This window comes from Somniosus microcephalus, chromosome 8 (assembly GCF_052327205.1).
Source record: "Somniosus microcephalus isolate GS21.2 chromosome 8, FLI_Smic_1.0, whole genome shotgun sequence".
NCBI classification, from domain to species: Eukaryota; Metazoa; Chordata; class Chondrichthyes; order Squaliformes; family Somniosidae; genus Somniosus; species Somniosus microcephalus.
This window is the reverse complement of record NC_140994.1, coordinates 82,051,167-82,064,206: the sequence shown is the minus strand read 5'-3', so window position 1 is coordinate 82,064,206 and position 13,040 is coordinate 82,051,167. Positions and strand designations below refer to the sequence as shown.

The 13,040-nt window shown below is 42.2% G+C and overlaps 1 protein-coding gene across 4 annotated transcripts in view; it reads left to right on the top strand.

Annotated features, from left to right (window-relative positions):
• Window positions 1–13,040, top strand: part of rhobtb1 (Rho related BTB domain containing 1) — an 85,974-nt gene that overhangs the window by 27,423 nt on the left and 45,511 nt on the right. For 2 of the 4 annotated variants that reach the window (XM_085994949.1, XM_085994948.1), the window contains exons 2-3: window positions 8,771–8,972; window positions 10,174–10,277. The exons of 1 other annotated variant lie outside the window; for it this stretch is intronic. In XM_085994949.1, coding sequence (XP_085851075.1) covers window positions 8,781–8,972; window positions 10,174–10,277 — 296 coding nt within the window. In that variant the 5' untranslated portion in view covers window positions 8,771–8,780. Of the gene's footprint in view, window positions 1–4,790; window positions 4,853–8,770; window positions 8,973–10,173; window positions 10,278–13,040 lie in introns of those variants that run through there. One more of the 4 variants, XM_085994951.1, reaches the window with a different exon arrangement.

Genomic DNA, 13,040 nt, shown 5'->3' with positions numbered 1-13,040 from the left:
CCTCTTGCTACGAAGGTCAACATACCATTTGCCTTCTTAACTGCCTGCTGCACCTGCATGCTTACCTTCAGCGACTGGTGTACAAGAACACCCAGGTCTCTTTGCACTTCCCCTTCTCCCAATCTATTGCCATTCAAATAATAATTTGCCTTCCTGTTTTTGCCACCAAAGTGGATAACCTCACATTTATCCACATTATAGTGCATTTGCCATGTTTCTGCCCAATCACCTAACCTGTCCAAATCGTACTGGAGTTTCATGACATCCTCCTCACAGCATACCCTCCCACCCAACTTTGTGTCGTCTGCAAATTTGGAGATATTACATCCAATTCCTTCATCCAGATCATTAATATATATTGTGAACAGCTGGGGTCCTAGGACCGATCCTTGCGGTACCCCACTAGTCACTGCCTGCCACTCAGAAAACGACCCGTTTATTCCAACTCTTTGCTTTCTGTCCGCCAACCAGTTCTCTATCCAAGTCAATATCTTGCCCCAAATCCCATGTGTCTTAATTTTGCACGCTAATCTCTTATGCGGGACCTTATCGAAAGCCTTCTGAAAGTCCAAATACACCACATCCACTGGTTCTCCCTTATCTATTTTACCAGTTACATCCTCAAAAAATTCCAGTAGATTAGTCAAGCATGATTTACCTTTTGTAAATCCATGTTGACTTTGTCCGACCCTGTCACTGCTTTCCAAGTGCTCTGCTATTACATCTTTTATAATGGACTCTAGCATTTTCCCCACTACCGATGTCAGGCTTACCGGTCTATAATTCCCTGCTTTTTCTCTGCCACCTTTTTTGAATAGTGGGGTAACATTAGCTACCCTCCAATCCATGGGTACTGTTCCAGAGTCTATTGAGTTCTGGAAGATGACCAGCAATGCATCTACTATTTCTAGGGCCACTTCCTTAAGTACCCTGGGATGTAGATTATCCGGCCCTGGGGATTTATCGGCCTTCAGTCCCATCAATTTTCCTAACGCCATTTCCCTACAAATACTGATTTCTTTCAGTTCCACCCTTTCATCAGACCCTATGTTCCCCGGTATTTCTGGGAGGTTATTTGTGTCCTCCTTTGTGAAGACAGAACCGAAATATGTATTTAGTTCGTCAGCCATTTCTTTGTTCCCCATTATAAATTCCCCCGATTCTGACTGCAAGGGACCTACGCTTGACTTCACCAATCTTTTTCTCTTCACATATCTATAAAAGCTTTTACAGTCAGTTTTTATGTTCTCTGCAAGCTTACTCTCATATTCTATCTTCCCATTTTTAATTAATCCCTTTGTCCTCCTTTGTTGAATCCTAAACTGCTCCCAATCCTCAGGATTATTGCTTTTTCTGGCCAATTTATATGTCCTCTCCTTGGATCTTATGCTATCCCTAATTTCCCTTGTTAGCCACGGTTGAGTCACCTTTTTTGTTTTATTTTTATGCCAAACTGGGATGAACAACTTCTGTAGTTCATCCATTCGGTCTGTGAATGTTTGCCATTGCCTATCCACCGTCAACCCTTTGAGTGTCATTCCCCAATCAATCCTACCCAACTCGCTCCTCAGACCATCGTAGTTTCCTTTATTTAAATTGAGGACCCTAGTTTCTGAGTCAACTACTTCATTCTCCATCTTAATGAAGAATTCTATCATATTATGATCGCTCTGACCCAAGGGGCCTCGTACAACAAGATTGCTAATTAATCCTTTCTCGTTACATAATACCCAGTCTAAGATGGCCTGATCTCTGGTTGGTTCCTCGACATATTGGTCCAGGAAACCATCCCGTAAACACTCCAGGAATTCCTCCTCCACAGTATTGTTACTAATTTGGTTAGCCCAATCTATATGTAGATTAAAGTCACCCATGATGACTGCTGTGCCCTTATTGCACGCTTCTTTAATTTCCCTTTTAATGCCATCCCCAACCTCCGCCTTACTGTTTGGAGGTCTATATACCACTCCCACTAATGTTTTTTTCCCCTTAGTATTTCTCAATTCTACCCATACAGATTCCACATCATCAGAGCTAATATCCTTCATTACAATTGTGTTAATCCCTTCTTTAACCAGTAATGCTACCCCTCCTCCCTTTCCTTTTTGCCTATCTTTCCTGAATATTGAATACCCCTGGATGTTGAGTTCCTAGTCTTGGCCATCCTTGAGCCACGTTTCCGTAATCCCAACCAAATCATATTCGTTTACCTTTATTTGCGCAGCCAATTCATCCACCTTATTACAAATGCTCCTCGCATTAAGACACAAAGCCTTCAGGCTTGTTTTTTTAACGCTCTTAGACCTATTAGAATTATTATTTACTGTGGGCGCGTTTGATTTAAACCGTTGATTTCTCTGACTGCCACTTTTGTTTTTCTCCTTCCTATCTTTTGCTTTTATCCTTGTTTCCCTTTCCTCTGTCTCCCTGCTCAGGTTCCCAACCCCCTTCCATGGAATGGCAGGACAGGCTCGAGGGGCTGAATGGCCTCCTTTTCCTAGGTTGTGACCAGTAGTGAGATTTTATGAGCACCAATAGTAAGGCTAATTGCAAATACAGAATGATTACGCTAATAAAAATCTGCTCTGATGCTTTCAGTTAATTATCATTTAGCTGTCTTTCTCCATTACTATTAATTACTGACAATTACCAGTTACAAGTTGACTTTTTCACAATCATACCGATAACAAGGTTACAATGTAATCACTACAAAATTGGCAGTGCCTGCAGATGGGGAGTACTGAGCTCTGCGCTCAATCTTAATCCACATTCCCTTCCATTCACCAAGGTGTGGTGCCGTGAGTGGAGCCTAGTAAAATCTACCCTTGTGAATGAGAGATTCAGCACTGAAGCTCCTTTTAAATGTATACCTAGTTGGCATCAAAACCTTGTAAAGAAAAGCTATTCAAAGAGCAATTAGGCTTTGAAATGATGTACTCTTTCTTCCAAACGAAATTGTAAATAGATTTATATGCCTGTTACTTACCACAAAGGATGTTGCAATTGCATTTTAATAACAAGAGCTTTGCTATGTTTTTTTGCCTGTAGTGAGACCAGTAATGTCCCAGTTTGCAATCATAGCCTTGGTGGCAGATTTAAAGTTAGTACAGGATAAGTGGCAGGAACCAGTGATTCACTGGGAAATAAACCACCCAAAGGATTGTACAATAATAACCCTGGCCGCAATTTTCCCTACCTTGGCGGGTCGGGTCACGGCCCCGCTGCTGTCTCCATACCGGCCTCTGAAATGACTTTCCCCTGATTGAGCTTGTTAAGCCCGTCCAGCAAGTTTCTCGGACAATTGAAGGAAGCAGGTCCGATGACGTCATTTCATGACACGTCATCAGCCGGTTTCCTTAAAGGGACCATGTGCAAATTTACTTTGACATTTGTGCTGTCAGTGTTCTACAGCATTGAGGTGCTGCAAACACTGACAGTCACTGCACCCAGGCTCTCCCATGACTCCCCCAATATGCTTATGGAGGGAGTCACAGCACACAGGGAGGTTCTCTTCCCTTCCAATGGGCGGAAGAGACCTCCCCAGGAGACCAACGCAGCCTGGTCACACATTGCACAGGAGGGCACAAGCAGGGATGTCGTCAGGCGGACCAGGCTACAGTGGTGCACACCTTTCAATGATCTCTGTCGATCACGAAACGTTACTGCCAAGCCACACGCAACCTCATCCTGCTGTGTCACTCATCACATCCCCATCACTCTGCCTTCCCTACCCTGCTCCTGCACATCCTTACTCACACCAACTTACCTTGCACCTCCACCCATCTTCCCCATCTACATTATCACGTCCCCATCTCACTAGCCACCCCCACACTCACCCTCATCCTACCATAATCATACCAAATAACAACACACAAGGGTAGGCACTTGTGTGTTTTAGCCAATGTTTATGTGAAGTTTCTGTTAATGTGGTGTCAAACATTGAAATCTTTATTTTCAACACGCTTAGTAAGTTGCAGTGAATGGTGAGACGTAACCGTACCCCCCACAATGCTGATGAGTGTGAAAGTAATGGCTTGGGTAGTGTAAGGATGCTTTATGTTGTTGATGTGGGGTGGTGCCAACCTGGCGCATCATGTGGCAGCCAGGTTGTGCAGCGTCAAGTAAAGTAAATGTGGCCATGGTGAAGTCATCCCAGGCATCCTGGGCAGCAATGTCGTCTGGTGCTGATGCCCTCTGTCCTGTGCAGCATCAGGTGATTGTGGAGAAGGTTGCTGGTGTTGTTGGTAATGCTGGTGTTGGGGCTGATCGTGGTCAGATTCTGAGGACCAAGGTGAGAGAGTATAAAGTGCACCCATGCTGATGGAATAGATGGCAGGTGAAGTAGAGATGACAGAAGCGATCTGTCAATGGTGGGAGAGGTAATGTGGTCAGACTGGATGGAGACTTGTGTAAAGACTTGCAGCATTCTGAATCTGTAGTGGAAATGCAGTTTAGAGAAGCTAGTGGTTAAGGGAACATTTCTCAATCAGCTGGGAGCTTTGACTTGACATTTGAAGCTGTCAACTTATCAGCTGATTCAATGATTAGTGACCTCCCGCCTCAGCTTCACAGACGAGGTCTAGGCATAGCAGGAAACTGGTGGGCAACCTGTCAAATTCAAAAAGCTGGGAAAAAAGCATTGTTTAGTGGCCACTAATGATTTGAATTGTGTCCCCTGCCGCTGCCTGTCGGGTCTGCTCAGCGCTTGCAGACCCTACATCGGGAAATGCATGTGTGCACATTTTGACAGCAGGTTCCCGACCCGCTGTTAATCATTTTAAATTTCACAGCTGACCCGCCAGCCATCCATCCGCTGAGCGCCAGCAAAATCGCGGCCTTTGTTGCAGCCCAGGTGAGTTATTGCCTGAGCTCTGTGTAGTTTCTAACCTAGTAAACCACTGCTTCCAGTCATGTTTCTTATTTATACCACACACACAACTGTTGTTTGTTTTTTGTTGGTGATTTTTTTTTGTACCCTTCAAGGTGAGGGTGTTAGGGAAAGGATCACTTTTTCCATTGAATCTGGGTTAGTACAACTTCCTTTCACACCTGCGACCTGGGTTCATACCCAGCCCAGACTGAGAGGAAATGGGCAAATAAATTATTTTTTAATCCTATACTTACCAATGTATCTCAGCCACTTCTTGTTGCCCTGATTGAAGCTCTAGAACTGTTGGGACAGGTAGCTTTGGGAACATTTTGTGTAATATTTTTCCTGCTGTGACATCATGGATGATGAACGTCACTGGAGCAGAACTTCATGCTGTCACAGCTGGTGGAATTGTGCACAAAATGTCTGCTAATACGCTGCCTCGAACTCGCAATAAGTCTACAGTTATCTCCAATTGCATTTAACACTTAAGATTATGGGGACATTTAGCAGATCAATCAATTCATAAAATGCACACAAATACTTAATGCTTTTCATAATTAGTGAATTAATTTTAGTGGGTCATTTTTGGAAGTTATTTGAATTTCAGGTGTGTGTGTGTGTGTGTGTGTGTGTGTGTGTGTGTGTGTGTGTGTGTGTGTGTGTGTGTGTGTGTGTGTGTGTGTGTGTGTGTGTGTGTGTGTGTGTGTGTGTGTGTGTGTGTGTGTGTGTGTGTGTGTGTGTGTGTGTGTGTGTGTGTGTGTGTGTGTGTGTGTGTGTGTGTGTGTGTGTGTGTGTGTGTGTGTGTGTGTGTGTGTTAAGGAGATGCGTTATCTGCCACACTTGAGCGTTACACCTTCTAGGGCCTCCTTCAGGCATCTGATTGGCTGAAATATCATACTCAAAATAGCAACAAATCACAACTTCGGTAGGCAGTATACCAATTGAACGAGAGAAAAACGGGTAGATAAATATCCAATGAAAAACAAAGCATATATGAAAACAACCAGTAACAGAATGACAAAACCTCCTCATTTGTGAGCCCAAGAAATAGCTCTTTTTAAAAAAAAAAATTTTTTAATTTTTTGGCTGTCTTGTTTCGCCATTAAAGTGATGATTCACTATTGTAACAGGATTCACAGTAAGACATAAAAATGAGAACTTACATGAAAATGATTAAAAATACCTACCAAATAGTATTTTCTTTTTTTTTAAATGTCTCCCACATTCTATTTCAGCAGAGGCCTGTTCACAATTTCAATTTTCAATACATGTGGTTTCTCATAGCCATTATCCTCAGCTGAAGAGACTTAACAGGATAGCAGGCTACTGCTCTCAGTCTGCATTTGTGTCAAAAATGTCTTGATTTTTTTTCAGAATTCACAGTAGGACTGGCATTTTCAAGTGTGACAACGCTTCTAGTTTGTAACCCCCCCCGCCGCCTCCCTTTTCAAAGTGATGGAATATTACTGCCAATACAAAGACACGTACAAACCAAATTTTTGGGACTTTTGAAAGCAAAAGTAAATTTGTTTCCTTTGTATAGGAACATCAGGATGGTGGGAAGCATGAACTTTGTGTGAGACAGTTTTTGACAGGAAACAATGGATATGCAACTTTGAGCATTCAAACAAAGAGTTAATATTTATAAAGCCACCCTCTTCTTCCCCCCCCCCCCCACCCCCATCGCATTCTCCCTTTCCATGTTACAGCGAATTATTGGCATCACACAAACGGTCATTTTTGAGACCCTTCCTCTTCCTTCAGGTAAATGTTGGGAAGACTGATGCCATTATCTTTGGCACTGCCACACCTCCCTGCCTGCTGTCTTAGGCTTAATCAGACCCTGAGCTGAGTTTCTGCTCCATATCCTTTCCATCACAAAGACCACCCACTCCATTTCCATAACAACACCCCCCTCTGCCCCTACTTCAGGACTTCAGACTCGACTACTCCATTGCTCTCCTGGCCAGCCTCCCACTCTACTCCCTTCATCAACTTCAGCTCATCCAAAACTCTGCTTCTCATATCCTATCCCTTACCAAGTCTCACTTGTCCATTATCCCCATCCTTGCTGACTTACATTGGCTTCTGGGCCATCAGAGTCTCAAGTTTAAGATTTTTGCCTTTGTCATTAAATCTCTCCACTGTCTCGCCCCTCCCTATCTCTGTAACCTCCTCCAGCCCTTAAACTTCTTCGAACTCTCCGTTGCTACGACCTCTGCCTCTTGTACCTCCCTTCCTCTCATTGACTCACCATTGGTGATGTACTGTCAGCCACCTAGATCCATTTCTCCAGAATTCCCTCTCCAAATTCCTCTTGCTACTTAAAGACCTTCCTTTAAGACCCTCCTTAAAGCCCACCTCTTTGAACAAATCTTTGGTCATCCCTCCTAAAGCTCTCTTTCTTTGGCTTAGCATCTGTTTTTCAACAAGGCTTTTGTGAAGCACCTTTGGGATATTTTCTATGTAAAAGGTGCCAAGTTGTTGACCAGAATTGAAAGAGTGACACAAAGGACTAGTGGGAAAGAAGCAACAACCATTACAGGAGGAAATATTTTTTTGTCTTGAGCAATGTTGCAGGAAATCAGTACTTTGTGTGGTATAAATCACTCCTATTGTTATAAATAGCATTTCCTCTGACTCACCAAGCAATGCCATGGACAATCTGTTTGTAATAAAGACCATGAGGGCATCTTCGATTTCCGCCCGAGACGGGCGTGATTTTGGTGGAGCGGCTGCCTGCGTGAGGCCTGAGCCATTTTGAATTCCAAGCCTCATTATCATTCTGCTGACTAGCTGCCCGTACCCGGCTGCAGCTAGTTGTGGGAAGGCAGGGAATCTGCTGGCTTCCATGCCAAGCTGACCAGCAGGCTAGTTCTTGGCGAGGGGATGGGGAAAATTCCAGGGAGAGATCTCGAAGGAGTTGGCAGCGAGCTGGAGGTTTTTTGGAGTCCCAGAAGGAACAGAATTGCTCCTCTTGAGTCCAGCAGAAAAGGAAAATTAAAAGTTTTTGGGCTGTTTGTTGTGCGGCCTTCAGTGGTTCACTGAAAGACCGCTGGTTCGGCCATTCAGCTCCTGGTACAAATGGGCGGAACATGAACACCACACACATCGCCAATTTGTACCTGAAAGTTGCTGTTGGGGTCCTACAACAGCAAAGGACCCTGAATTGCATACTTAAACAGTGGTGGGCTGATCTCCCATTTACAGGCCCGCCTGAAAATCGCATCTGTTGGGCCTTGGGCATCAACAGCTGAGGTGCCCCCCCCCCCCCCCCACTCCCCAGTGTTCAATAGCTGGCCATCCATTATTCAAGCGAGAAATGGGTGACCGCGGTTGAAAATTGCCCCCTCCCACCCATAAGAAAATGCACATGATTAAAGCCACAATTAGTTGCCATTGACATGGTTGATTATTATATTGTGGGCCTTTTACATGAGAGTCCTTGAATGTAAGACCAGCTTGAAGAGGTTTCCCCTTCTGTGTTGTGGTGTTTCCATTCCCAACACAAAATCATAAAATCTGTAGACTGATATAAACAGAGACTACAGGTTTTGGTCAGCAGGATTTGGTTGGAACCTATATCTATCTGGCCTTTTCCACTTCCAGGGTGACAACTAATCCAGGCTAGTTAAACAGTGGAGTTTTGTTTATGTATGACAGGTTTGTTTTTATAAAGACTAGAGATGTCGGCAGGATTTGACTTGAATGCACTGAAAAATACCAGAGTAGTTGTAACATTTGCCTATGGATTAATAAGAGCCACAGTATAAATGGAGTGACCGAGTCCAAATTAGATCGCATTTGCTGTGTTCTGGTCGTTTTGCTGAATGAAGTAGCTTTTCTTCAAACATGGTTATGTAAGTGCTCGACATCCTTTTGTTTGTTCCGATGCAGTTTACTGTAAATGGACACTGCTATGGATTATGAAAGGCCGAATGTTGAAACTATCAAGTGTGTTGTTGTCGGAGACAATGCTGTGGGAAAGACACGACTCATCTGTGCAAGAGCATGCAATACCACCTTGACACAGTACCAACTGCTGTCCACCCACGTTCCCACTGTCTGGGCAATTGACCAGTATCGTGTTTGCCAAGAGGTAAGAATGTTTTTCTTCAAAAAATGTGACTTAATAAACTCTTCACTTTAAAATATTAAATATACACTATACATAAAGTCCCACAAGACCGTGCTTTGAATATACTCCAATGTAAATATTATTCATTCATTGTTACTTGGTTCTATGATTAGTCCGGAGAACCCACACAACATGACTGTCCAAAAAAATATATATTTTATTGAACAGTGCAGTTATTTCATTTTTTTCGAACGTAGGTCTTAATGCCATTTTAGACTCGCTCGTAGAAGTAATACAGGTTGAGCGTCCCGAATCCGGCAACCTCGAGGCCGAGCCGGTTTTCAGGTTTTTCCGGACTTCGGAACGTGTTTCTGATGTCTGAAGTCCAGAAACGCCCAAGCCCAGGTTGCGATATTTCCGGACTTCGGACATCAGAAACACGTGCCGAGTCCGGAAATGCCTGGGCCCAGGTTGCGCTATTTCTGTTTTTTGGTAAGCCTCCCTCAGGGTGTCCGGATTCTGGAACATTTTACAGATTCCGGACCCCTGCCACCAATCGTCCGGATTCCAGAACATTCCGGATTCCGAAACTCCGGATTTGGGACGCTCAACCTGTAGTTCTAAACATAAATTTAATAAAACATTTAAAAAACTATATACAGGTAGTGTGTAATTCATTTTGAACTGAATAAATTCAGGTTTGGATACAAATTGAGAAAACTGGAAATTGAAAATTCATTTTGGAAATAAACGATTACTTTTCAATTTTTTTTGAAGGTTTTGAATGTTTTGAATATTTTTTAATTTTAATGATGTGACGTAAGAGCCGTGCAAGTATGTTTAGTATTGTAACTGAACTATTTGAAGATACTGCAGTAATGTGACTAATATGTTTACAACTACCTTGAAGTTCTCAAAAATAAACACCTCTTAATCCATGTAGTTGATAAATTGTTGGTTGCACTGCTTTTAAAAGATATTATGCAAACTGCAGCAATCAAGCTGCACATTTTAACCTCAAATATAATGAATTCTGTTCTCTGCTCAGTTACAACTATAGCATTGTAGTTGTGTTCCCTGTGTTTAGTGAAGTGCGGGGTGATATGTTTGAGTTATTCTCTCTAAGTGACATAATGTAACACATTAAAGTTTGGTGTTGAAAATGCCACAATCGGACTTTTAATTGTTTCAATTTATTACATTAAATGTTGGTTACGTTTAGGTGCTCGAACGTTCCCGCGATGTTGTAGATGAAGTTAGCATATCACTCAGGCTGTGGGATACGTTTGGTGACCACCATAAGGACAGGCGTTTTGCATATGGCAGGTAAAAAAAAATACAAGTGGAAAAAAAAAGCCACATACACAACACGTGTGTGTGTGTGTGTGTGTATATATGTATATATGTGTGTGTGTGTGTGGATATAATATTTTTCAATCTTGCAGTAAAAAAAAGTTTGAATATTACATTTAAAGAATGAATTTGATAAGATCTCAAGTGTAAGATGAGTATTGTACATGAGTGGCCTGATGTACCAATACTAAAAATTTGAATGTTTAAGTTTAGGTTCAGCAAACTTTACAATGGAATACAAACAGTTACATATTACAAAATGGGATTGCTGTTTGGTTTCTAGAAACAGCTTTTAAGTAGGCTTAAGGAAGCTGCTGCAGATTTAACATAGAATGTTGGCAATCAGCTTGAAATTGTTAGATATTTTGATTCTACAAACTTATCAGCCTTTTAAAAAGCTGTGAATAATGTACAAATATTTAACATTCATTTTCCCTGTCAAAAACCAATAGCTTTTGACTTGGCTTTTAGGATGTATGTATTGCCATCATGTGGTTACCAATTGCTTATTGGGCAGACATATGCCTTCATTTCCAACCCCTTTTTGCTTGCTAGTGCTGTCTAATATTTTAGTTAATGGTTGCCAACATTTTTTGTGGGATTAGGATGTAAATAATGCTGGTGCGTGGAAGGCAGAGCAATGACTCCCTATAATTTTTTCCCCTTAAATTACACAGCAAGTCAGACAGCATATGAAAATAGAAAAGAGAGAGCTTAATATTTAGGGCAGAAACCCTTCATCAGAATTAAATGAGAAGGTTGGTGAGCCCTTTTATAAGACTTGAGCAGAGGAAAGATTGGAGGGGAGAACATTAGGCAAATACAAGTACAAAAATAGCCTATGAAGAGATTTTTTTCTTAACAGCTGGAAAAAGATGAAAAGTGCTTGATGATATACAACGGTTATCCAGCCGGACAGTGAAAAGGAGCAGAACTAAAAGGACCAAAGTGGAATGTGAACTGTCAAGAAATGGGGAGATAGCTTGGGTCTGAATTTGCAAAAGTCAATTTCTCAGACTAGAAGGCTGCAGCGAGGCCAGGAGGGAGAGAGATCTGGGAGGTCGTTTTAAGAGTTCATGTTACAGCGAGGAGCCTCACCCACTGGTGGCGCCAATTAGAAATTCAGACAAGCGCTGCCCGTGATTTCCAACCAAATGGTCAAAAAAAAGCCAATGGGCAGTGCCTGCCCAAAATTTCAATTTGAGCTGCGGGCTTGTGAAGCTTCCCATCGGCATCTAGACTCATAAAATTGCTCCTACTGTTTCTGGGGGTTTTGCTTGAACTGGTACACTGTGGGAGATTGAGGAGGGAAAGGTCGGAGTGGGAATGAGGAGTGGCAGAGACGGAATAAAGAAAACTAACAAATGTACGATTTAGTTATAAAAACAGAAAATGCTAGAAATACTCAGCAAGTGGAGAGAGAAACAAAGTTAATGTTTCAGGTTGACCTTTCATCAGAAAGTTGTTTAGTTGTTCTGAAAGAGCTGAAATAATTAAGACTCTCAAAGTTCTAGTAATTAGTATTAAATCAAAGCAAGATGTATCGAATTTTCAATTCTGTTCAGATATTTATGAATAAGGTGCTTCATCTAGGTTAAGGGTTTCAGTGGAAGGACTATATATTAGAGTTCTGACGAAGGGTCATTGACCTGAAACGTTAACTTTGTTTCTCTCTCCACAGATGCTGCCTGACCTGCTGAGTATTTCCAGCATTTTCTGTTTTTTTTTCAGATTTCCAGCATCTGCAGTATTTTGTTTTTGACTATGTATTATATTTGTACCTTATTTGTTAGTTGTTTATATTCATCTCTGCTGTCAGCCTGCCGCCATGCAGTTCCCCTTGAAAAATGAGGGTGGAACCATCTGGGCTGTGACTTCTCTAGAGCTCTTGGGAATGCTGCTAGCTGACAGGAGCTGTGCATTGCAGGGCTGGGTATTATATGATGGCTCCTGCTATAATTTCTTTGTTCCATCCATCTAACATGTCAGTAAAATGTGATACTTGCTTATAGCTGAGCCAGGCCCAAATTAGTAAGATTGGTCAACTGTTTGCATTTGACTTGCTCCTTTTTTTGAAGAGTCTCTATGTGGGTGTGCGTGTGTGCTATGTCTAAAGTGATTCAGAATTTGTGTATATGTATGCCTGAATAATATTAAATTGGTTACTACAGAATGCCAATTCTTAAAACCCCATGAATGCAGAAGACTGAATAATGAGGTCAATCTGAGAGCTAGCCTATGAATCACAGTGTACTTGTGACAATTTATGCCTTAAAAAGCTGTTGCCAGTGTAACAAGACCAACGTCATGGGTTGATTTGGGCAAGTAGCAGTAAACCTATAGGCAGGCATGAGCCCAAACTCCCCTCTTCCCTCCCCATCATGGTGCAACAGGCAAATTCCTCTGTTCCATCGAATGCATGCTCCCCCCTCTTTAGCTCATTGGTATTACCTTCACCAGACTACTAGTCAAGCTTATCACATTACAAAAATATACATTTTTTCCTTGATTATTTTTTTCCTCATCCCCTCCTCTCCTGAAGACATCAACTCATTTCTGTATGCAGCTCCATGAATGTCACATAATCTCTAGTAACTTGCACAAGTGCCTGATATTCGCGTGTAAGCCTTGATAATAAAAGTTGGCAGGCTATTTAACCTTGTGGGGGTGAAGGGGGGAACATTACACCCAAACCTGGCCAGGTCCTCACCCAGCGTCCAGCATACTTTCAACAGG